The 26,096-nt window shown below is 39.7% G+C and overlaps 2 protein-coding genes across 4 annotated transcripts in view; both read left to right on the top strand.

The window, feature by feature from the left end:
• The window catches only part of LOC306814886 (uncharacterized protein), a 262,807-nt gene that overhangs the window by 114,044 nt on the left and 122,667 nt on the right, over positions 1–26,096 (top strand). The window lies entirely within an intron of this gene.
• PRRC1 (proline rich coiled-coil 1) lies at positions 1,475–24,112 on the top strand. 3 transcript variants are annotated; one of them, XM_079331343.1, is made up of 9 exons: positions 1,475–1,612; positions 7,490–7,606; positions 9,869–10,249; positions 11,578–11,738; positions 13,958–14,060; positions 17,177–17,340; positions 18,699–18,802; positions 20,558–20,660; positions 22,618–24,112. In XM_079331343.1, exons 2-9 carry the CDS (start codon positions 7,510–7,512, stop codon positions 22,825–22,827), a joined length of 1,323 nt encoding a protein of 440 aa, XP_079187469.1. In that variant the 5' UTR covers positions 1,475–1,612; positions 7,490–7,509; the 3' UTR covers positions 22,828–24,112. The 3 variants fall into 3 exon arrangements, with proteins under 3 accessions (XP_079187469.1, XP_079187470.1, XP_079187471.1); XM_079331344.1 differs by lacking the exon at positions 1,475–1,612 and adding an exon at positions 1,690–2,002; XM_079331345.1 differs by lacking the exon at positions 1,475–1,612 and adding an exon at positions 4,836–4,943.

The raw sequence follows: 26,096 nt of genomic DNA, 5'->3' as shown, positions 1-26,096 counted from the left end.
CCATACAAAATGCTGTGGGCTGGGTGAACGGTGGGTCAATAGCTGCAAAGCCGCGGTGCCCCTTTCTGTGGCTGTGCCAGCAGCGCAGGCGGGTGACACGTCAGCGCCACCAGCGCGCTGTGATCGCGGCACCACCCGCCAGCTCCGCAGAATGGGAACGCTGTCCAGGCCGGACAAGCTTGGCAAGAGCTGCACACCTGCAGCAGCTGTCACTGCTAGAAGACACAGCCCCTCGTGCGCCAAATGGATAAACACGTCAGATCCCCAACAGCAGCTTTGGAACAAGTTGTTTTCATCTGTCCTGGTGTGCACTGGCTCTGGGTCACAAATTGTCATCACTTGGAGCACCCTCGCTTTTGCAGTTGCTACTTTTTTTCTGGCATGTGCAGCTGTCTTGTGACATCCCTGAATGCCATCTTATGCTGACTATTATCTGTACTTTACAGGGGAAAATATACATATGCATAAATAGATACTTATCTGCTGGAGAAATGCTTATGAAATAGTTGCACATTATATTTTTCTGTAACTCCAGTGCTTACCAACAGTGTAAGCAGGCTTGTGTTTCAGCACTGTTTGCAGTGTGACCCACCCATCTCTGCAGGAAGGGGAACAGATATGCAAATACATTCCCATACTTATATCTCACTCTGGAGATACAGGAGCAGAATTTTGCGTTCATTTCTCTGAGATACTTCCTGTCAGTCGATGTAAGTGTGGTCTCAATTAAGAATGAACCCAGTGGGAATTTAGCCAGTAATGAAAGGAGGCTTTGGTTCTTGCCATTGGACCTGAGGCCTCAGGAATACATACCGAGTCTGAGCTGTTTATTGCAGCCTTGAAACACAGTAATATCAAGATTATGCTTCTAAGTGGCCTAAATTAATAACGCCTACTGTACTTAAAGCCTAAAATTTACACTGATTACTTCGAAGTCAGGTATTAACTCGGTGCAGCCTTTTATTAAAACAGTGACATTTTGCTAGGCGAGAGCTACTCCGCAATGCTGAGGCCACACCTCGACTGCTGTGTCCACTTCTGGGCACCTACCGAGAGGAACTGAGGGCCTGGAGCGTGTCCAGAAAAGGGAAAGGAGCTGGGCAAGGCTCTCAAGTACTTGAGGGAGCTCGTCACAGGTTGGACTCCATAAGCTGAGAGGCCTTTCCCAGCCTAATTCACTCTGTGAACAGAAGTCACTTCAACCGACACGTAGGTCAACCCTCTACAAATCGAGAGCTACACAGGGTGCCCGATGGCTTCTTCAAGCTGTCATCTAAATGCTGAGAATGAAAGGCACGACGTAATTCACCCCCCCACAATCACCACCAGCTCACGCCTCCAACGTGGCAGTGCCGGGATCGCCCCCCCCCACCCTGCGTCACCTTTATAGAAATCTGGAGCGAACCAAGCTGAGAGCAGAGGACGGGGGTGCGACACCCCCGCGAGGGGCCGTTGGACCCGGCTGTGAGAGACGTGGCATGGCGTGGCGGCTGCGGCGCAGAGCGTGCTGGGAGTTGTAGTCCGGGGCGGAGCCGGCCGCGGCCTCCTTTCCTGTATCCCTGGGACGGAAAAGGGCGGGAAGAGACAGCGCGGGACGGGGGGATCGGGCTCGGTGAGGGCACTTTTGGCGGTCGAAGGAGGCGCCGCATTGTCACCCGTCGTGCCGGCGGCGGGGGGGCTGGGCCGGGCGGTGCCGGGGCCCGGGCGGCTGCGGGACGTGCGCGGCTCGCTGCTCGTGTTGTGACCCGGCGCGTCCTTGCGGGGCTGCGGCGGCTCCTGCGCTCCGAGTGCTGCCAGCGCCGGGCTCCGAGTCTCGCTGTGAGCTGAGGCTCAGGGAGCAGCACTGCGCAGAATTCCCGGTGCCTTTTATCCCGGTGCTCCGTTTGGTGCCGTCCTGCTCCTGCCTCCGGCCGGGTTTCCTCCTGCGGGGAGAGCCCGGGTTGTTCGGAGCCTCGGGGCACCGAATTCAGCCCTGCCGCGACGAATTCCAGTGCTGGTCCTGGTAAAATGCCTGAGGTTTCTGCCTCACCCTCGGGAATCTTTTAATGCCAGTTGGAAATGGTGCTTCAGGAGCTTGATCGCTTTATTGCAATGTCTCTGGAGATATATTTTGCACTTTGTGTGATTTATTTGGCGTTATTATCACATGAAAAAAAACCACATTACTTCTTTTGGGAGAACACCTCTGAAAACGCTGGAGCTGTTGCATCACATCCTGTGCTATCCATACCCTGGAAAGACGATGGGAGCAGATTGTTGGGATGGGCCGGGTGTGGCTGTTCCTTTGCGGGGGTTATTTCATGGGATTGCTGGATGATGTCCCGCAATTCGGCAACAGCAATTCTCCCCCTGCGGCCATCACCCGTGTGTGGGGTTTCGTGAGGGTTTTGCGACACTGAAATATTTCATAGTAAAGAGGTGGTGGGAGGGTGATCTGCTGCAGATCCTGAGGGTTGGCGATGGCATGAAAATGTGTGGAATGAAATAACTGGAATTCTGATGGTTCTGATAATGTCAGGCAGCCTTTGGAAAAATGGGATTTGCTGGATTTATGGTGTCTGTGGGCTCTGTCCATATGAGTGACAAGGGAAGGCCACCAGCCACTGCTGATGTCCTGATCTGTGTTAGTTCTTAATGCACAGTGGTGAAAAGGCTTGTTGTGGGGTTGTTTTTTTTTTTAAGGTGGAAACGTGCATGTGTTGTGGACAGCATCATTCATGCAATGATTCACAGAATGGTTTGGGTCAGAAGGGGCCTTAAACATCATTTTGTTCTCCCTCATGCCATGGGCAGGGACACCTTTCACTGTCCCTGGCTGCTCCAAGCCCCAGCCTTGGGGTCCAGGGGCAGCCACAGCTGCTCTGGGCACCCTGTTCCAGGGCCTCACAGTCAAGGATTTATTCCTAATATCTGCCCTGAACCTACTCTCTTTTACCTGGAGTATTTTTCACTGTCTAGTGATAATTCAATACGTCAGATTCTGCATTAAGATGTACCACAAAACATGTAAAGTAGCACATTGCACAGTTACTTTATTGGTGGGTTTTCTAGCTCATGCCACGTTTTGAAGCCCTTTTGAAGCTTTGTTACCTTGAAGGACACACAGCTTAAACAGAACCTCAGACTAGTAAGTGCACAGTACTGTTTACCTGTGCAATCAGCTTCATTATGAGTGGAGGAAAGTTGACTTAGCTTCAGTTTCCAACTCTAAAGCCTTAATGAAAAAGTTAGCTGCCCACTCTGGTCCAAGTCAAGGGATGGCCTCACACACAGGTGCATTATTGGAGGTGTGACATCAATAAAGAGCCCAGAGTCACAGAAAACAGGTATAGGATAGTTCTGGCAGTTGGTTTATTGGGGTTTTTTTGTGTTGTTTTTTTTTCTCTCTCCTGTTGCTTTTTACCTCTCTATAAGACTTTGGACTTTGGAACAAGTCATTCAACACCAGGTGATTAAACTGATGATCTCTCTGTGCACTTTCTTTGGCTTCATTGAGACTTCGTGTGTCCTTTGGGACCTGCCTGTGATTTCCAGACCAGAGGCTGAAGAAAGTTCTATCCTTTAGTGTTCTCCTTTTCTCAAGTGGAAAAGAAAAAAGCCATGAGGGACTTTTCAGATGGAAGTTTTCAGTCAGCTCAGGATCCAGTTGGTTTGGTTTCATTTTTTGAAGAGTGTTGACATTTGTTTGGTGTTAGCTGCACCTTATTCTGGACATTTGTCAGCATGTGCTTAGCCACGAGCAGTGTCTGCAGCATGTCAAAACTTAATTGAAAGTTATGCCTACTGTGATTAAAGTCAAAAGGTTTAGTGGCATTTCAACTTAGTGCTCCAGCATAGTGGTTATGTTTCATTTTATGCTCTGTTTACAGATGAGTTTCTTCCCTTAGTGTGCTTAAATATATTGTCGTTTCTTTTTGTGGGTTTCTGGGGCTTTTTTTTTGTTTGTTTGTTTGTTTTTTGTTTGGAGTTTTTGCTTTTTTTTTTTTTTCTTATTATTAGTAGGAGCACCTACTGAAATAGAAGAAGGGATCAATTAAAGATGACTGAAAATACATCTCATTATAAGCTCTGAAGTATAGCTGATTCTAGATTTTTTTTAATCCACATAAAATTTGCTAATCTCCATTTTTAGGTAATTTTATCATTAGCTGTGAATTTCTGTATTTTAGAGTAATAACCTGAAGAACACTTTTGAAGTGTGGTTAAGTCCTTAAGATTATTGCTAAATATTAGCACAAATGTTATTACTTTCTATTAAACTGAAGTGAGAAGATGAATAATTTGCCAGGTGAGCCTTCTAGTCTCCAAATCAAATTATTTACTTCCCGCTTTTAGCTTGTGCTTTTAGCACAAGCCCTGATAAAAATTTCAGTCAAGAGTTTTAGCCTGATTTTCCATTCCATGTACACAGCCTAGTTCCCTAGTTTGGGAATTAGGTTAATGGCTGAGATTTGGTGTTAGCTTAGTGGATGAGGTTCAGCTGATGAGAAATAGTTCTGGAGACAGACTTTGTGGGTGTAATGTGTTTTCTTTGTGTAGTCTGAGGGTTTAGCTTAATCCTTTTAGTATCTTTATTGTACTGAAAGGAGGTTTTGTGAACAAAATAATTGATCAGACAAAATTTGTGCTTCTTCTTCCTAAAGGGTTTGCTTTAAGGATGACTGATCTTTGGAAATATGTTTGTTCTGTATTTCTCTTTTTCATAGCCTTTCTTTTTTTATTTCCGTGTAAAAACAAACCAGAATTTTCTTCTAGCCAGACGTGGCACTATCCAATGTATCAATTTCTGGTCACAAATCACTGAATGGCAGGACTGATACTAATTCTGTGTGCTTCACTTTCCCTTTGTCTGTGTTTCTCCTTTCAGTTTAGTAAACCCAAATGTTGTAGTTTGCTAGAAGGCACAGAAGTCACTTCCTTAAGGAGTTGGGCTGAGCTTCCAGGTGCTCCCTTTTGCAAATTATGATTTTGTGGCTTGGATTATGAAGAGTCTTTATTATAACTTTAAGATTTTTTCTCGAATCACTGAAGAGACAGTCCAGTTCTGCACCCAGCAGTCATGATCCTACTGGGAAATTTTTCCCTTGCATCTCCTCTGAGGGAAGCTGGGAAGCCCACTGGAATCTTGGTTGAGGAGTGAATGCTGCTGATGGGTTTCTTGGGTCTTTTTTTCCTGTGGTTTTCTGCTTCCACCCATTCCTGACACACAGCTGGTTTTGGGTAGGCCAGTTATGTTCATAAATATCCTGTAGGATCATTTGAATAATCTGTGGTGCTGGATTATATTGACACTGTGAGCTATTAGCTTCAAGTTACCCATTGCACTTTGTGCTTTCCTTTTGCCTGTTCCCATTCCTGGTCTTTAGCCTTCATTTTTTTCTTTAAATTCCTTACTTCTTTCATAATGCAGTACCCTGCAAAGCACAACTGGGTCATGTTGAAAAATCAGTGTGCAGAAGTCTGTTGTTTGTGCAGGCTCCATAATAGTCAAGGCATCGTTTAAGTGAGTTCTGCATGGGATTTTTGTCATATTTCAGCAACTGACATGATTTTTTGCCCATTTGGGATTGTTATTTCTGTTCTTAATCTTTTTTTATCCACATATCAGGTGGTTTTCTGAGGGGTTGCCCCTTCTCCCTCCCTCCCAGCATCACCACTGTAACATGTTTCTGAAACTTTGAAAAATACTTACACAGAATTTTTGGAAGGCTGCTCTGTGGAACTTTACCAGTCATTCTGCACGGCCACAGGATTTATTTTAGGTAGTAAGCATCTCTCAGCAGCTTTTAATTATGGCATTAAGTGAAATCAAGCAGCAGATTGGAAGAGCCTTGAAAAAATGTTTCTGGGTTTTGGTCAGTGATCACTTTAATTGCACAGTGGAAGATTCTTTCATGCTTTACAGTGTATAAGTAGAAGAAGAATAACTTGAGAAATATCTCTGTGCAGAGGGAATATAAACTCCTGTAGACTGATTAAAAGACAAAAATCCTTAATTGCAAATTCCTGCCCTTAGTGAAGCTTAATGGAAGCATCTGCATTTCTTTTTTATGGGATGATGAGATGTACTTTGCAAGGACAGTTTGTTCCCCACCAGGCAGTTAGTGACCCTTTCATCCCATCTGAAGAGAAGCCTTTAAGTGAATTAGAGGTGCTCAGAACCCAAAATCCATCAGTCACAAGAATTTCTTGGAGTGCTGAACATAAGCCACATTTACTTGCTTTCCATGGCTGGGCTGAAGCATTTGACCCTGAACCACTTAATGCTAATCACGCTGATTTATTTGTCTGTGGCTTCTCCTGTGTGATTTTGATGCTTTCATTTGGTTTTGAAACTCTTAGTGCATTTGTCAAGACTGACATTGATGGCCTGCTGTCTGGATTTTTCAGTTTGGTACTAGTAGTAATTTTTCCTTTACATTAAACTAAGGGTTTAATATATATGTATATATCTTTGAAACAACAAGAGAATGAGGAATTTTTACTTTTGTTTTTTAAGCAGGGGAAAGCCCCCACTTATTGTAAGTGGAGTCTTTTTTATATACATGTGAGTATTTTTATTCAGCATATTGACTAAGCCTTCTCCTCTGTGAATTCTGAAAGGGAATAAGCTGGTAATTCTGAGTACCTACTGATATAATAGATATGGTGGAAAATGTTTTGAGCCCATGTATTTTATATATATGTATAATTAATTTCTACAAGCATTTTATTTCAGTAAAAGTTCCCTAAGGATTACTACCTCAGGTATTGGTATAGATATTTTACCAGACTTGTGAAGAAGCAGGACTTTGTAAGCTGCTGCTGTGCTGAAGCATGAAAATCTCCTGGTGTTCATGAAAATCTTAATTTTTCCACCTTTCTTTATCTCAGACCTTTTGCATTAATTCAATATTGTTAAATAAACATGGGTTCATTTCTTTAGATGTGGTAAATTGTAAAAGTTTATTCAAATGCCTTCAAAGTAAAAACCAAAGCTTTCAATTACTTCCACTTCTGGTAACAAGATCAGAGAAGTGTGGTGTGTGGTGTAAATTAATTTTGATAATGCTGGTAGTAACAGATTCTGCTTTGCATTACTACACCTCAACAATGCAGTAGAACTGTACCCTGTAGTTAAGTTTTTCTTGCAGTGGAATGTAGGTTTTGTGATGTGTAATTCCTTCTCTATTATTATTCTTCCAAGTACCACCAGTATATTTTGGAAGCAGTAGCTGGGCAGGCACAAAAAAGTTTTTAGAAAGAGTCTTGGAGTTTCAGGTATTATCACAGTGATAAAAATAAAGGGAAGATACAGGAAAAGGGGGACATGTTGGGTAATTTTGTACTTGAGACAAATCAATGTTTGGTTTTTTTTCCCCCAGAGCTGGCATTTGAATTATCTGCTCTGTTCAGGAATGTAATTCTAATTTAAAATCTTTTTCCTTGTTACTCAAGATGCACTTTATGTGTGTGTATATATATATATATTTTTTTTTTTTCCCCTCAGTTTTTTGTAGCTGAAGGAAGATGATGGAAGAGAGTCGCATAGAGACTACTCCACCTGGCACGCCCCCTCCAAGCACAGCAGGGGAGGCTGCTGCTGCTGCTACACCTATCACATTAGGTACAGAAACCTTTATTTGTGTCTTTTGAAGCACTACAAAACAGGCTGCAATCAGAATAATTGCAGTTCTCTTCTCCAGGCTAATTGGAAGGATTTAAAGTTTTCCTTAATCTTGAAAGTGGGTACCTTATCTATGATACATCTGATATCACACAACATAGAAGGGAGTTAAAACAGATTTACAGTCCTCTAGGGGATAGTGGTAAAACTGAATAATCACTTGTGGTTTTGAAACTGACAGAACCCAGAATTCTATCATTATAATATTATTATTATTCTATTATATTACTGGAAATGTAACCTCCTATGATGGAGCATTTGCTTTAATCTGGATTAGGCTTGCAGAGATGTTGCCACACATGAAATGTACTTACTGCCTCATTTATAAATAAGCAAAGAAAGCAGAGCCAGAAGTGCATGAAGTGCTACAGGAGGTCTTCAATAAACTTAGTTTTCTAACAATGGTCTTTAAAAAATACGTTTTCTGGCAGTATTTTCTACTTAGATAGGGAGTGACCATGAAAGAATTTATTTTTTTTTATGGCACAGAGGTTTGCTGGCCACCAGTGGCAAGGTCTGTTAAAAGAGTTGTTGAAATGAACATGGACATGAACTCTTTTTAACAAAAAGTCTCAGATTTGCTGATGTTTTCTGTGGTGACAAGAGGTTGTCAGCAATGCCCTACCTAGCTGATATTTAAAAAAAAATAGACACTCATACTTCATCCCATCCAGGTAAAGGTGACATTTAAACAAGGAGAGATACAGGAAGTACTTTTGTAAGAAAGTCATGTTTTTGAGAGATCATTTCCAAAACTGACATTTGAAAATAGCTCCCATCATTAGTCATTCTTGCAACAAAAATCAGTGCAGGTGTTGCATAAAAACTGTCAGATCTGTAGCTCTCCACTTGCAAAGATAATTTCCTGGGCTGTATTAACATCTTCCAGACAGTTTCTATGGGATTTGAACAAGCTCACTAAAAACACAAAAATGCAGCAAGTTTCTCTTGCAAGGGCAATTGGTGGACATCAGGGAGGATGAAAATTTTCCAGCTAAATTTAAAGGGATACTTTTGCGTGGCTTATGGGTGGGAGTGGAAAGTAAATAGGATGGTACAGCAGGCACAGCAAACCAAGCAATTTCTCCATGTGGATCTCTGTGAGTTGTTTTTGTCAGCCCTGAAACCCAAGCACCAGAATAATCTAAATGTAGAACCAGACCTTTAAATTGCTGCATCATGAGGTATTAAATCAAGATAGAAAAATTGCTGAGGTTTCTTCAGTTGCACAGCTCACCCTACAAAGTTATTATCAATGACTGTATTATATAGTATTTTAACTATTATTAATTAACTCTATTATTATATTGATAGTGAATTATCAAAACAATTTCAAGTGGAAACAGAAAATCTTTCATACTCTTAAAATTTTTTTTTTCATTTGACTTTTTCTCATGATTTTAAAATTTTTGCTGTTGTATGTTTTGTAATATACATAACATACACATGTAAACAACATATGAATAAATTTCACATGGGGGAATGGATGCTCAGTTTTTTTCTACTGACAGGTGTGTGTGACCAAGTTTGGAGACCATGGCATTAGTGTGATTTGCATATTATTTGACTGTAGTGTTTAGGCTGAGGCAATGAAAGGTTTAGCATGTTACTGCCATCAGAAATGGCAATTTCTGTTTTTCTGACCTAATTTCCCAGCTAAATTTGGTTATAGACAGGAAAATTGGCTTATCCAAGGATCAGCTGAAGCAGGGAACGCAGAGGGATCAGGGAGATGAGTGCCAGAGAAGTGATGGCTCCTTTAGGTTCACTCCATTTTACAGTGCCACACCTCTGAAACAGCTCCCACCCTCCTGGCTCCTGAGAATGTGTGTTTTATTCCTGAAAATGAGCACTTCCTGCAGCATCAGATGATGCAGCAGTCACTCAGGAATAACAGAGCTAGGTAGAAATTTCTGAGGCAGGTTTCGGCTGCTGTAAACTCAGGAGTTCAAATGCTGACTTTCCTTTTTAAGCTAATGACAATTAGGATCATGCAAGAAGAGATTGTCTTATGAGATGCTGTTATCAAGGACTGAGTGCCATTGGTGCTGTACAAAAACTTGAGCAGAAAATTTCTTGAAGAAACTTAACTGGTTCAAAAAATTTTTGTGAGGTGTCTGAACGATTATATAACAGAATCTCCAAGATTAAGGCTTCTAAAATTCTTCCTTCTCTCTTTTTTCCCCCCCTCTTTTTTCACAGCTTTGTCTAGCCCCCTTGCCACACCAAGCATGCCATCTTCTCCTGCCTACTCACCACCTTTGCCAGCTGGAGTGTCCCCAGTTCCTCCTGCCATGGTGACCTCAGCCTCTCTTCCACTTGTGCCTTCTGCAGCCGTTTCTACAATTGCACCACCCCAAAGCCCTGTCCCACCTCCTGCTACCCCTACAGCTTTCAACACCCCTGTGTCCCAGTTCTCTGCTTCTCCTCCACTGAGCTCTGCTGCTGCCCCTCCTACACCTCCCACTGGTCCCCCCATTTCAGGGTTTTCCTTGTCTACCAACTATGATATCACCAGAGGTCACGCTGGCCGAGCACCTCAGAGCCCACTGATGCCTTCATTTTCTGCACCTCCAGTCACAGGTAACTCTTGTTTATTTGCTTTCCTGTTCGTGGGACAGGATGGGGGCTCTCCTGGGTGGCTTAGTATTCTTCTGTATAATTAATATATATTTATGTATCTCATATATATTAATATTAATAAATAATTCCAATGTATAAGGGTGTACTAAATTAATTAGTTCTACTCTGAAGAAGGGATAATAGAATTTATGTAGTTCTACTCAGAAGACAGTATAAAATACACTCATGGTCCAGGAAAGAGTCCACTGTTCTGATGGCATTCGAGTTCACAGGAAAATCTTTGTTTCAGAATTTTTATTTTTGTTACCTTACACACCAAAACCCAGCTGAACAGCTTTCCTTTAGCTTCAACCATTATATTTCCCCAGAATGATAATCACAGGCTGTAAACTCCTAATTTTCAGGGTTTTGTTCTGAAAATCTCTTAACAAGCTGACCATCACATGACATCAGCTTCTTTTTCCAGCCATGAAATTGTATTGGGATAGCTAAAAATACATACCTTCCATGCAGGCAGTTGCTGTGGTTGCTGAACTGATGTCATTTTCAGCTTGTGGATTGGAAACTTGGCTCTTCAGCTGCACTTGGGCCAAACTTTTATTGTTACTGGTGATGTCTCTTTTAAGTAGTCTGTATTAGGAAAATGTCTAAAAAGAGCTATCAGCTGTCCAGCATAAAATAAAAATAACACTCAATTAGGGCTAGTGTTGGAAAGTCTGTTAAAATAAGTTTGAGGCAAAGGGTCTGACTTTATTTTTCTACTATTTTATTTTATTTTATTTTATTTTATTTTATTTTATTTTATTTTATTTTATTTTATTTTATTTTATTTTATTTTATTTTATTTTATTTTATTTTATTTTATTTTATTTTATTTTATTTTATTTTATTTTATTTTATTTTATTTTATTTTCCTTTAAAATAGTCAAATTACTGATTTCCAGCACTTGGTGTTAGAAAATTTACTTTTCCGATTGTATGAGAACATTCCTGTATCTTTTTTTAGAAACTTATCCCTCTCTTTACTTTTTTAATTATGAAAGTTTGGGTACAATAAAAAGAGCAGCTTTTGAATTAGTGTGATAAGAAAAAGAATAATTGCTTAACTTTGTACATAATGTGCAGGCAGTCTCAATTCTGTTCGCACATATGGTTGCATTCATTACATCTGCTGGATTTTAACAAACAGAATTGTTCTTGGGCCTTCAAGAAATGAGGTGAATTAGCCTGGAATTGTTCTATTCTTCCTGCTATTTTCTTGTAAAACAATTGCCTGTTGTTTTAATGCAACAGATTCAACACTTGTGTTTTATCTTTCCCTCTTACAGGTGTTTTGGCAGATCCCATTACTCAACAGGCAACTTTCTCATCAGCTTTGTCTCCTCAGAGTGGTTCTGCAATCACTTTTCCAGAGGAGCATGAAGATCCCAGAGTATCTACTGCAGTCCAGAGTGGAGCACCTGCTGGAGGACTCTGGGGGTTTATAAAGGTGTGTTGTTTGTGTGTTACCTTCATGAGGAATTACCAGTTGGTAGTGGCTGTAGGAAGACATGTTGCACTCTTTAGGTGTGTGCTCTTGTAAATAATTTCCTTTTTACAGTCTCATGTGCAAGATGGGTGTTTTTAATAGTGGTGTTTGCTGAAACCAGGCTTCTACTTTTTCTCTGCATAGAAGAGAATGGACTGTACAAATGTAGGAGTTCTAGGTTATTTCTTATTCGTGTGGTAGGAACTTGTGGTACAACCTGTTACATATGGATATGTTCTTAAACCAGATGAAATTCTGGTTTAAAGAACCCTTTAAGACCTGAAAGGAATTTTTTACTTCACAAAGACTGTACAAAAAGTCTGTTTTATCTTACCTGAATACTTTACCTGTCCCGTTTATAACTTCCTAAATAACTGAGCTTGATTCCTGTGCAGTGCAAGCCATGGTTGTTTTATAACAATCAAGTTATATTTTGTCCTTTTTTAAGAACAGAAAAACAATGTGTTTTTTCAATCACGAAGGAGTGTCTAGGTTATTTTGTTAAGATTAATCTGCTAGAATACATGGAATGTAGAGTGCAGGACAGATCCTCCTTTTGGTGCTATGTCATCAGACAGAGGAAATGAGCAGCAACACCAAGGAGTAGAATTTCAATAGCCTGCTACCTTTCTGTAAGAGATACTACATTTAAGTAGCACCATGAAGATTGTGGCAAAAAGATCTGAGGGCTGCATATCAACACTGAGCTGTGTTCAAGAGCAGCAAGACGTTCTGTCCCATCTCACACTGAATGTGAAGCAAGAATTAAGAAGATTATTGTGCCAGTATGCTTGAAGACTTTTGGTCTTCAGTCCCTTTTAAGCATGAAAACCTGGCAGAAAAAGTTGTGTGTGACATGGCAGACTGAGCCCTCAATTACTGCAGTGATGCAGTTTTAAAGAGGAAGATTAATTCTCCATCAGTTTAGTGAGAGCAGAGCAGTCATGCTGCCATTTTCAAGAAGTGTTTTCTCATTCTCATAAAAACACATTTTCCTTCTTCCTGTAAATAACAATGTTTTCCTTTCAGTTCTTGTATTCCTCATAATATTTGCAGTACGTGGCAGTGTTCTGTGGAAGAGAACATTTTACTTGTAACTTGATTCTGTAGCCCTTCTTAGAGTACCAGAGCTTTCAATTTAAATGAATTGAAAAGCCAATGTCATCGACACTTGAGTGCTACCCCTAGGATCCAGAAGGTGTTCTATTTCTATTTATGGAACAGGTCTGTATTACTGACTCCAGGAATAAAGATTTTGGTTAAAGTATCAAGCATTCCACTTGCTCTGTGTCTTCAGTAACCACTTCTTGAGAATTTAAGTGAAAGAATGAGTAATCATTAATTATACTGAAACCATGAAGTTTGTGATGTATGTAAGCCAAAATCAGAGTCTGTTCATTTTAAAGACGAGCCAGTATCTGGGACGTGCAGTGGTAATTTTTACAGAAATGCATCCTGAATTTCCTGTTGAAGAGCTCACACAGTAGTTGCCACAGTAATCTTTATCTCTCTTCTTGAAGTAATTTGATATACCCTTTTTTCCTCTGGTGTTGTCAAGAAATCATACACCTTACTTTCAGATTTCCTTCAAGCTCAGTAAGATTGGTAACTACAACAATCCAAAATTGTCAAACTAGTGGTCTGGAATTGAATAGGACTGTTTCTGTTCCCTCAATCACCCAAAGATGCCTGAGCACTGCAATTGCAGTTCTAAGACTGAGTTCCACATAATGGTTGCAGTCACTTCCATGTTTTGGGTTGGTATAAAAATATGGATTATTTCACCTTATTTGTGCTAGGCAGATGAGCACATAAAGACACCTTCCACAGGTAGAAGCAGTCTCAGTGTTCAGGAGTCCTCAGTATAATGACTTTATGTTAGTTAGGCAGTCAGGATGCTAATTGGAGAAGCACTGCCTGGCTTTGCAAGATGATGGGGCTATTTCTGCATTAATGAGGAAGGTGATATTTAAACCTGAGGTTGTAACAGAAAAGCAGTACACTGAGAGTCATACCCTGCAGTGTTTGTGCTGAGTAATGCACAGCAGACTTTACAGGGCAGGTTAATTTTTATGGGTTTTTTTAACCTTTTTTATTTTTTGAGGAGGAAAAAGTAAAACAACACAGAAGACAATATGGAATAATATGGACATGGATAATATATATTTGCTTAAATTTAGGGCGTAGCTGAGAATCCCACGGTGAAGTCTGTTCTTAATAAAACCAGGCATTCAGTGGAGACCATGATCACAACGCTGGATCCTGGCATGGTTCCATATATCAGTAAGTGTTTGTGATAAACCATCAGGTACTGCTTGTAAATGCTAGGGAAGCTAATGCACACTGCTTCTACACTTGAAGTGTAAAAGTGTTTCAGTTGCAGCTTGAAAATTAATAGGAAAGAAAAGCTTTGTGTTGCTCACCATTTTAATTTTACTGGAGGACACTGCATGTCACATGTTATATGTTACTCCCAGCTGACTGGATAGTGAAATAAGGAAGCAAAAGGCACCATTTGTCCAGGGTGGTGGTTTGGTTTTTTTTTGTGGTTTATTTTTTTTTGTTTTTGTTTTTGGGGTGGTTTTTTTGTTGTTGTTGTTGATGTTTTTGGGGTTTTTTTTGGTTTTTTGCCTTTTTTTTTTTTTTTTTTTTCTGCAGGAGCCTGATAATCAGCTCTCCTTTCTAGGTATGCCAGTATTGACCTTGTTGTGCCTATGAAAAAAGCTGGTCAGGAAGCAGCTAACACTGAGAACCCATTAAAATTATTTTTTTATTATTTTGTTTTCCTGAGATGTTTCTTTTCAGCTGAACCTAAAAGGTGACCCAGCTAACTAGTGCTGCATTTTGTACTAGTCCAGAGGACAGGAGTAGATGACCTGATTATTGAATAGAATTTAATTATCTTAGATTTAAAAGAACATTTCCCAGTAGCTGTCTAGGGAGGAGATACTGGGAATAAAACCAGTGAGACCAGACAGCAATGTATTCTAATGGTATTTGAGAAGAGTAACAGGGTGCAGTGCAAAGCTACAGCAAATGTTGATTTATGCACAATTTGGCAGTGTGTGTTCAAGGTTCCTGTTGCAGTCATGACTGAGTAATTCCCTGTTTAGAAACAGGATCTGTTGTATCCTGGATAGTTTGACCCAGTGTTTATTGACAGAATAACTTTATCTGGAGGAGGAAGTAATTCTAATAAAATGCTTTGTTTGCGGGATTTAGATTAAGCAAACTGAGTCAGTGGTCACCTCAAAGCTTTCTAAAGTCCTGTTGGAAGAGGAAGCATCTGTAAACATCTTGGCCATTTATGTAGTGCGTTGGCTTTGTAGTTGTTGGTTGTGAAAATGAGGCAGAGGTTTGTAAACTTAGCCTGTACTTACTTGTGGAAATATATTCTACAAAAACGATGCCCTCAACAATAGCTCCACTTCTCTCTGCTCTCCCTCCACTACTGCAATGCCAAAGGAATCTCATGTTCCTTGTGCCAAAAACTGAAATTACCAAAGCTTCTGGACGAGGTGGTTGAAATATTTTTTTTTTCCTCATTTGAGCAAACAGTATTTGCAATCTCTTTCTTGAAAAGAGCTGAATGTTTTCATTGGCACATTGTGAAAATGTCGTTCTGAGCTGCACTCCCGGAACAGACAATTTCTATCCTGACAGGAAATGGTCACCTCATAAGCATAAACAACAGTACTTTTACAACAAGTAAAGACAACAGGGAATCTTAAATTAAACATGGAACTGTCATTTCAGTTTATAAAGACAAGGTGCAATGAAATTTCACATTCAGGTGTCAGAGCATAACTTGATGTAAGAGTTCTGCCTCTGAATTTACCAGGGTGCATCTAGCTCTTACATTTTAGGTTTCCATTTGACTAGATTTTGTCACAAATGGTTTCTTTTAAACCATGCAATATCTTGGTTTCAGTTCTGCAGTATCTCTGATGAAAAAGTTATGCTTTTGATATTTGATGATCTGTAGTACAAAAGAATATATTCTGTATTCTGCAGCCAAACATGAAGCACAGTTGCCATTCTTAAAACTGTTATTTACTAGATATGTTGTGGATTAGTTTTTAGCTTCATTAAAAGCTCTTCAACTGTATTTCTGAGCAGTCAGACAAGGCCAGCTTCAGTAAAAGCCTGCAGTCAATTTTAAGTACTTGTTCAAATCTGTTAAACAGATATATATCAAGAAGGAATCAATGAAAAAAGATACTCTCAATTATTTTTAGGCCAGTGGTTGCACAGTGTTTAAAAAATTGCTCCAAGTTCAGTGATCTGTATACCTAATTCCATTCAGCAAAGCAATTGATAAAATGATAAAAAATTACCCTAAACCCCCCAAATGATAGGTTCTACTATTGTTCTAACCTGTCTGGTGATTATTCATAAAAATAAGATGATTCCTGTAACTGAGGTCTGCTGAATAATACGAGCCAAAAAGTAACCTGGTCTTGTCATTAAAATTAAGGCTTTGGGTTTACCATCACCAGTGGGGGAACTTTTCTTGAATCAGGATAAATCCTGCAAACTCTGCAAGCTCATGTGGTTGATGCAGTTTACTTAGGCAGCTTTCCACTTGTGAAAAAAGATTCAGTTGCTCTTGAGAAAGCTTCTCACAGCTGGGATGGGTTTTATGATGTGTTTCTGCACAATAAAAGTGATCCAGCTGTGACAGACAGATGTGAGGTGTGATTGACTCTTCTTTAGTAGTTTTAGATTTCTTTTAATTCATGAATTCTTTCATTCCGAAGAAGTTTAGTTTAAGCTCCTGCTCCTTCTTGGAGATATAACCTTATGCAGAATGTTTTGAACTGTGTACAAGCTTTTTGATTCTATAGATACTTAATATATAAAAAGAATAGTAGAATTACAGTGTAGTTCACATTCCAAGGACAACTCAAAAGTTATGAGAGCCTTTCTTTTAAATCCCTTGTAATTTGGCAGCTGTTCACTGGATTTTATGACCTGCATCAGTGTTCTTGATCCCATTCATAAGAGTTTGCAGTATTCCTTGCTGCTTCACAAAGCACCAAAACATCCTTGGAAATGGATGTCTTGAGTTATTTCCCTAAATCTCTGTGATTTAAATTTTAAATTTAAATGTCTGTGTTGAACGAGTGGTATGATTTTTTTTCAGATGCTGAACCTGAAAATAGGTCAGTTCCTACTGCATGTCTTTTATCCTTGTATCCCTTATTTACTCATCTGAATTTCAATTCTAACTTAAATTATTTCTGCTTCATGGAAGAACTATTGTCCAGTGCATGAGAAAGAAAAAAGCAGCTGGAGAAGGTGTGGAACTGTGTTTGATTATCCAGCAATGGGAAGCAAGAGTATTCCATGAGTGGATGTATTTTTTTTACAGATCACTTTATGAAATTATTTTGCAGGAACTGGGGGAGAGCTGGACATAGTGGTTACTTCTAATAAAGAGGTGAAAGTTGCAGCAATTCGGGATGCCTTTCAAGAAGTGTTTGGGATGGCTGTTGTGACTGGAGAGGCTGCACAGTCCAACATTGCACCACAGCCTGTGGGCTATGCTGCAGGCTTAAAAGTAAGTTGATGCATAAAGCAAAGTGAAGTTCACTCAGAAGGATCTCATTTTCTGTAAAGTGAAGTTTCAGGGATAGGTAAATGTTTTCTTTGGGTTTTTGGGGTTTTTTTCTGTGTTTTGGGTTTTTTTTCCTTTTGTTGTTTGTTGGAGTGTTTTTCTTTGGTTGGTTTGGTTTTTAGGTGCTTTTTTTTTGGTGGTGATGGTTGGTTGGTTGGTTTTGTTATTTTCGGGATTAAGGGGTTTGGGGTTTATTATCTTTTTTTCCCTGAGTTTGGATCACTAGATTAGTTTAAAGATCTCTGTCTGGAATATTTTTGAGGTTTATTCACTGCAAGTGAAGAGTATTTATGTCAGTGTGTGATGCCATTTATATCAATTTCCTTATACTGTCATTGATTGCCATCACATCTCGCATACATTCTGCTCTTACTGTGGTTTCATAGTTTATTAGAAATTTTTTTGAATAGTCTGTTAACAGCACATCATGTTGGAAATGTTAGAAATAAAAAGAGATTCTCCAAGACTGATTTTTCTTCCCACTGATTCTGAAGACCAAAGACAATTTGATTAACACTTGTTCTTCCTGAACAGATCTGTGTTCTTTTTGAAAAATAAAAATTCACTGTGCAGCCTTGCAAACTGCTGTGGTGCCCCAGAGGAAGATTAGCAATTCTGGCCAATAACTGAAAATTCTGACAACAGCTGTTTCATATTCTGTTTACTACATGAGAGCAAAATTCATGACAAAGGAAGCCTTTCCCACTACCTGTTGTGGCAGTGTTTGCAGAGGAGCAAAGCCTGTTCTCACAGCAGTGTATTATCTGATGCAATTTTAAATTGAGATAAGCAGAATAATTCCTTTACTTGCTTAACTCCAGCAGTGTATTGTGCATTTCTCTTACAGCTTCAGAACGATAGCAGTTTTCAGTGAAACAATTCCTTTGTCTTAGTTGGATATGTACCTCAACAAATGGATTCTTTACCTTGCTCTTACAAAGTTGGTCCAAAGCTCTTCAAGACTCTAAACACAAAAGGTCTCAAGTTGTAAAAATGTCCAAGTAACACGAATATACACTGATGCTCAGGTTAGGAATTCTTGTCACAGGTTAGGAATTCTTTGTATGCTACCCTGAGTTTTTTTCCTTGGAATGTAAAAACCCAAAAATATTTAATTAGCTCTATCATAGGTAGTGTTACTGTTTGGGATTCCTGGCCATTCACTAGTTCGGGTTGTTGGGGTTTTTTTCTTACTGAGTCATTTTGAAAAGTGTGTTCTAGGGTTCTTTTGAGACTGATGTGCAAGCATTGCACTAAGCTGTGGTTCAGAGTTTTGTCTGACAGCTTGTGTTGCCACTCAGGGAGCCCAGGAGAGGATAGACAGCCTGCGCCGGACAGGAGTCATCCATGAGAAGCAGCCTGCTGTGTCCGTGGAAAACTTCATTGAGGAGCTGCTTCCTGACAAGTGAGAACCTGGAATTCATTCCAGGAGGCTGGGGACATGTTGAGAATATTCCTTGTTGACTCAAAGCTAGGAAGGGAAAGGGGAAGGGGAAGGGGAAGGAGGAGAAGGAGAAGGAGAAGGAGAAGGAGAAGGAGAAGGAGAAGGAGAAGGAGAAGGAGAAGGAGAAGGAGAAGGAGAAGGAGAAGGAGAAGGAGAAGGAGAAGGAGAAGGAGAAGGAGAAGGAGAAGGAGAAGGAGAAGACAGGATTTGTCTGAGGTGTCTTGGCAGGCTTGGTTTTGGTGATGGTGTTCAGCTTAGTGGCATCTCGAGACCTTAATACCAAAACATCCTTGTCAGGTTTTTATATATTCACAATGTAAAAACACAGTGAAGTGATGTGAACTGAAAAAATTAAGGAGCTGTACCATTTGGAATTTGGCTATTAGTTTGTGCTAATAGTTGTGTGCATCCTTCCTTCTCTCTCTAAAATTATATAAGAGCTCTTGAGAGATATTCTGGCAGTTAGAATAATATGATTTTATCAAATAATGTCAATCAAATTTTCTTTTTTTCCTTTCACTGAGAATGTACTTACTGCATCTAGCTTGCACTGCACAGACATGAAAATGGTATTTCAGAATGCATTGCAACTTGATTTTGTAATGTGTTGTTTGACAGGCAGTTCTTGGAGCAGCTCTGTAATTAAATTCCAAGACATTAGGGCAACGCTGGGTTTTCCTTAATGCAAACTTTATAAATAGTTTTCTTCTACTGTTTACCATGCTTGTGCCTGTTCAAAGGAGAGGAGTTTAAATAATCATCCACCACTACAAATAATGTATATAGTTGCTTCTCTGTGAAAAGGCAATAAAACATCTAAATCAGACTAGGTGAAAATAAATAGTAAACAAAAATTAAAACTCTCCCTACTTCTATTAACTTCAGAAAATTCCTCATTCATATTACACTAAAAATATAAAAGTAAAAATACAGCAAAAGGAGAGTACCTGTCAAAAATAAATAAAAGCCCATCACATACATAAAAATGCTAACATTAGAAGACAAGAAAATACCAGTAACTTCATTGTTTACTTGAAGCAAGTTATAGTTAACCATGAGGTTTTCTCAACAATCTTTAATAGTTGCTGGTCAGAGCATTCCAGTGTTCTATTCCCTGCTACAAAGATCATGGAAGTGCTTCTTCCTGTCTGGCTCCACTAAACTCTTACCATGAAGCTTATGTGGCCCAGACAGGCAGAAACGTTTCTCTGAATGAATCATTTAAATTTTTAAAATTGCTACAGCATTAGACTTCCCAAAAAATTTTTCTGAATATAGAACATGGATGACAAATAGACAATTTTCTTAAAAAAGTTTTAGGAAAGGTTATTTTCATGAGAAATGTTCTTTGAAAGATTGAATGAAAACTGTAGCAGAATAACTGTGGCCAAAGGATTGTCTGCCCACACACCTACTCCTCCAGGTTGCTTTTTTTCTTTGATTTGTAAGCTTTATGTAATTTATATTTCCATGTATCTTATGTATTTTACATGCCTACACATGCACTGTTATGAGAGATAGATAGAAGAAAAGTGATGCATGCAAATTCCACTTTTTATGCAAAATACCACAATGCTTTGATGACTTTCACTATTACATTATTATTACAGTTGTAATAGAGTTTGTAAAATGTTCATAATTCAACTTTTAGCATGTTGGTCTTCAACAGAGTGATACTCAGTAGTCAGAAATAAAACAATTTGCATATCACTGCAGGTGGTTTGACATTGGATGTCTGATTATTGAGGATCCAGTTCATGGAATTCACCTGGAAGCATTCACTCAAGCAACACCAGTGCCTTTACAATATGTTCAGCAGGTGAGTTTTCAGTTTTCTTACCAATTAACAGCTGTGACATAAGACTGAAGTTTTCATTTTAATCATGATGTCAGTTCTTCTTGGAAGTCATTACTCTTAAATGTTTTAATTTATGAAATGTGGATACAAATATTTTTGCATCATGTTTATGAATTAATCTTTAGACATTTATAGTGAAGCTTTTCTTAGTTGAGAGTCTCCTTGTGCAATATCTATCACTTTGGAGCACAAGTTTTGTGCTCCAATTTAAGTTTTGTGCTCTCCTATTTAAGAAGAAGAAATAATAGCAAGCAGGCAATGTCCTGTACTCTCTGAAAACAAAAGATTCACATTTTCCAGTTTAATGCTTGGACTTAATGTCCAGTGTGTTATGAACACACAGAGTCCCACCTGAAAGACAATGCTGATTTCAGGTGTGCTATTCTGACAAGGATGTCAGATTCTGAAATCCAGAGATTTAAATCTTGGAAATACCATGCTTCATTTGATTGGAAATAATGGGATGAACTGCACTAGTGTGCAGTTCTGAAATACCAGCAAAAGAAGTTTTTCATGAGGTGGTTTATTTTTGTTTGGGCACAGACTGGGAATTACTCCAGTCACTGCATGTTGCCTGACAGCCAATGAGTCATACTTTAGTTAACTGTGGCCTGAAAATTCTTTTAAAATAAATGTTTCCCTGAAGAATTTATAACCAAAACAGTTTGGGCTTTCATCCTCAGATGTTGTTCTGGGGGAGCAAATAGTAACTTTGGGGCTTCTTTCAGTAGCACCAATTTCAATAAATTGAACATTTGTGGGATTGGTTTCAGTTGTTATTTTCCTGAGTTCTTGCAGCTTTGAAACGTTGATGAATGGCAAAAGACATATAGCTCTGTCTCACTGGTTTTACAAAATGCATTCCAAACACCAAGGAGAAAGACAGGAAAAATGTTTAAAGGCTCTCACCAACCCAAACTATTCTGCATATTCTAAAAAACTTATATATGCTGTTATTGTTGCAAGACAGTAGTTTGAGGAAGGCTGGAACACACTGGTGAACTTGATCTGATGTACATGCACTGGGCATAGACTAACCCATTAAAATCTGTATAAAGAAGGATGCCCAGGATGAGCATCAGACCAGAGAAATGCCATGGTACTTCCCCCGGTGTTCCCCTTCTGTTTCAGTTGCAGACCTGGGGAAAGGCTACAGATGTCATTTATCTGGACTTCTGTAAAGTCTTGGACATGGTCCCCCAGTCTAAATGGGAGATGGATTCACTGGATTGACTGTTCAGTGGATAAGGAATTGCAGGGATGATCATGGTCAATGGCTCAATGTCCTGATGGACATCAGTGACCAGTGGTGTCCCTCAGGGGGACCATGTGTGGACCAGTGTGATTTAATATCTTCATTAATGACACAAACAGAGGGATCAAGGCACCCTCAGCAGGTTTGCAGGTGGCACCAAGCTGAGGGTGCAGTGACACCCCCAAGGGGTGGGGACATCCAGAGGGACAGGGACAAGATTGGGAAATGGACCCATGGGAATCTCATGAGGTTTAACAAGGCCAAGTTCTGGTGCTGTCCCTGGATGAGAGCAGCCACAGGGTCAATCCAGGCTGGGGATGAACAGATATTGTATAAATACATATTTTTATTTAATTCCATCTGTTCACTGTTTTAGAAGACGCAACTGCTTCTTGGTAATGGCAGTATGTCTTCACTCTCTTAAGTATCCTGTTTTAATTTATGCTCTTCAGATGTTGCTTGGATCCTAATACATAGAAACCCAAAAAAAATGGCCAGTCAAATTACAGAGCAGGCTGAAATTTGATTCCCACACCCTCTAGTTTGCCACTGTAGGTTGATACAAGAATGATTCCTTGCAAAAGTTGATTAAAGCTGAAGACAGAAGCAAATCTACTGATTGCAAACCATTTCAGCAACCACCTCTCAAACTTTTACACGCAGGCCAAGAGTCTCACCCCGCAGGACTACAGCCTGAGGTGGTCAGGCCTGCTGGTGACCGTGGGCGAGGTGCTGGAGAGGAGCATGCTGCAGGTGAGCAGGACGGACTGGCACGCGGCGCTCACGGGCGTGTCCCGCCGGCAGATGATCTACAGCGCGGCCAAGGCCCTGGCAGGGATGTACAAACAGCAGCTGCCACCCAGGACCGTGTGACACCCTCGCTCCAGGAATGCTGGCTTTGCTTCTAGGATGGAAGTGGAAGCCGTGTGTTCCCGTTCCCAGCAGCACAGATTTGTAATTTTAACTCTAAACTGCTTCTGTTTTATGAGAAGTGAAGGTGATTTCCAGGAGTGGAAGTGAGCAATTGCAGTTGTGTGATTTCCAGTAGGATTCGGAAAACAAACGTGTTTATGACTGGTACAGGCAGCATTGCAGTTTTTTAACTGGAATGTTCTGCAGTGTGACACCTTACCAGGTATTTCCTGAGTTATTATTCTTTCTAAAGGGGATATTTGTGTAGCTATTTCTGTTATATTAGTAATATAAACATATTGATAGCATAACATGTATGTTCTATATGCATTTCAATCCAGAAAGACTACCTTCTGTATTACATGTGTTTTTTGGGGCATGTGTTTAGGGGATACTTAACACCTCCTTGGGTTGGTGTCTGTATGAGTTCTCAGGAGTGATGCCAAGTAGTCTCCACAGCACAAAACAGTGAGCTGCTGAAGAAGAGCACAAATCCATGCCCTATTAATTGAAGTTGTTGCTAAATAATTCTGAATTCTCATTTTCTATGCTGCATCTTTCTGCTTTTTATGGAATAGTAATTGCATTTGTGGCCAGCTGAAGAACCACAGAAAAAATTTCAAGTTGCTTCAGTGGGTTTTAGATCAGGTACTGCACTCCCCACATGAAATCATCTCAGCAGTTTCAATAACGATTTACTCCAGTGCTTCCAGACTTCACCTGTTATGTGTAATGATGTCATTTTTTTCTATGTAGTTACAGTTGTCAATAATTTGATTATGGAAAACGGTGATGTGTGTATCACTTGCTTTGTTATTCTTTGTTATTCTGAGTTTTCTAAACACTTGTAAGTCTAAAAGTTTTTATGATGTCATGAGCTCACTGTTTCTCATATAAGTTTTTAGTGCTCTCTGATTATTTCATCCTCCATCTATGCTCACACAATCTTAAATCTTTACTTAGAAGTATGGAAGTAATTGTGAAGAAAATATTTTGGTAATAATACTTTTTTAAGAAACAAAGAATAAACCAATACTTTTTGTTCGCCTTAAGCAGTTTTTCAGCTTATATTGCTCAGCCTTTACCTTTCTTAGATGCTTTCAAAGAACATTTTGTATACAATATACTGTTAAGCCAGCTCATATTTGTACCCAATGAAAGCCTGTCTATTTCCAAGTAATATATTTGGCCTTAATTGGCTTACTCTGTAAAGCAATTGAATAAATGCTTTCCCTAGAGAACTGCATCTATTTTAAAGGCTTGGTTTTTATTACAGATGGTGGACATCTTCATTGAAGTTGTATTTGCATGGTTAGTTTGCAGATTTGTCACATCCTAAACAAGCAAACAGAATCCAGCTCCCAGACTTGAGGTCCCTTGTTGAGACTGCCAAAATGCAGTAAAGGCATCTCTGCATTTACTGTAATTCCAGTTTGCAGCATATAATAAGTTGAATGCTGTTGTTTTATTCCCTTCTTGCAGCATCCTTGATGCAAAGGAGAAGGATGTGAAGACATCAGTAGGTTTAGCTGCCCTGGAATGGCTTATAATTAAAACTGAAGAGGAATGACCCTTTTCTTTCTCCCTTTCCTGGCCTGGCCTTCACTTTTTAAGAGGTGAGAGGGTAGAGGAAGATGATGTGGTCAAGTGAAAGGTTTTTCTTTGCCCAGTGAAGGTCTCAGAGCTCCCAGAAGAATTAAAATGGAGTAGCTTTGCAACTACCAGTTTGCTCTGTCCCTCTGGGGAGCATTATTTGCTTGTATTGAAAAATAACATTCTCACATGAACACCATGAGCTCACATTCTTCCCTGAGAAGCCAAGGGAAGGAAAAATGTCTGGACTGTGATCTGGTAGGCTAAAAAGTCAGAAATTGCTTCCTTGAATGGAAACCTTGCTCAGGGTCTGAGTTACATGGATGGATTCTGATTTTTACCATCCCCAGGGTTGTGTTGGGGCAATAATAAGAGAGGAGGCTCATCAGGGGTAATAAATTTATGTGCAGTTCAATTTAGAAAAGCGGAGACACTTTGGACATGTAACTTTTGTTACACCTCTCAACTGTCACATCATGGCAGGGGTGACTAGTTGGTGCAGCAGCAGAAGCCATTTCTGCTAAGTTTGCTCCAATTGGAGTGTCAGAAGAAGTCAATAAAGCTACTACGTGTGTTACTACTATACAACCATTTTTAAACTGTATTTCACATCAAAAATAGCCAAGCTCTTTGAGCTTGCTTTACATTAAGAAGATCTATGAGGTCTTTAAACTGATGTTCTTTAAAATGCTGGAAAAAGCTCTGCACTTCTTGCTGCTTTTATTGAGAACTTACTGCTCTGTTCCTGGCCTCAGTTTTTCATCACAGCACTGTTCAGAACAGCATGGCTCTGTTAGAAAAACCATGGATATAAAATTCCCCACATATTTCTGTTGAAATCAGTCTGATTACTTTCACCCAGCTGCCCCTCTCAAGATTGGCCCTAAATGTGAAGGGATGGGGCATGTGGGGTCTGATGGAGCAGCAATTACAGCTTGGTGGAACATCTTGGTCCGAAATCAGGAACAAAACAGCCTCAATAATTGTTCATACACTTTCCCAGAGTTCTCATTTAGCAAAAGGCTAAGTTTTTTAGACCCCCTGCTCAATGTGGACAAGATAGTGAGGAGTGGCAGAAGAGGGCAAAGGAAGGAGTAGAGTGTGGAAGGATGTGAAAGCAATCAGGAGAGTGCCAGAAAAATATGTGGTGAATGCAGGAGGTGGTAGAGAGCAGTTGGGAAAGTAGAAATGTGGAATAACTATGATACTCATATCAATTTTGGCCAGCTTTAGAAGGGCACAAACACAAACATGGAAATCTTGCAGCAGGTGTGATTCTGTATCTCTGTCTAATGAAGTTTACAAATTGCTTTTGATGTTTACCCCTCCCTGCAGCACGGGAGGTTTTCAGGGGTCCTTCTCAAGTGGGAGATTTCTAAAGGACTTGTGTTATTAAAAACCTGTGAAAATGAGACGTTTTGGAACAATTCATAGGGATATTTGTAAAAATATCCCCTTTTTTTCACAATAGTAAACTTTGCAGATGAAAGTAAGGCATTAGCACTGAATAGTGTTCACTCTGCAACACAGAATTCTGTGTGTTTAGTCTGCAATTACACTTAATAATTTTGACAGAGCAAATTTTTAAAAATAAAAAAATAGCTTTTCTTTATTTCCTACTGTTAGCAGAAAAAGGA

The sequence above is a fragment of the Erithacus rubecula genome (genome assembly GCF_903797595.1).
Source record: "Erithacus rubecula genome assembly, contig: SUPER_Z_unloc_3, whole genome shotgun sequence".
Classification (NCBI taxonomy): Eukaryota; Metazoa; Chordata; class Aves; order Passeriformes; family Muscicapidae; genus Erithacus; species Erithacus rubecula.
The sequence above is the reverse complement of the archived record's forward strand: the minus strand, read 5'-3'. Positions and strand labels throughout refer to the sequence as shown.

Coding starts and splice junctions, on each gene's coding strand:
- PRRC1 (XM_079331343.1), top strand. CDS start 7,510: ATGATGGAAGAGAGTCGCATAGAGACTACTCCACCTGGCACGCCCCCT. Junction 17,341..18,698: donor GCTATGCTGCAGGCTTAAAA/GTAAGTTGATGC, acceptor GTTGCCACTCAG/GGAGCCCAGGAGAGGATAGA. Junction 18,803..20,557: donor GAGGAGCTGCTTCCTGACAA/GTGAGAACCTGG, acceptor ATATCACTGCAG/GTGGTTTGACATTGGATGTC.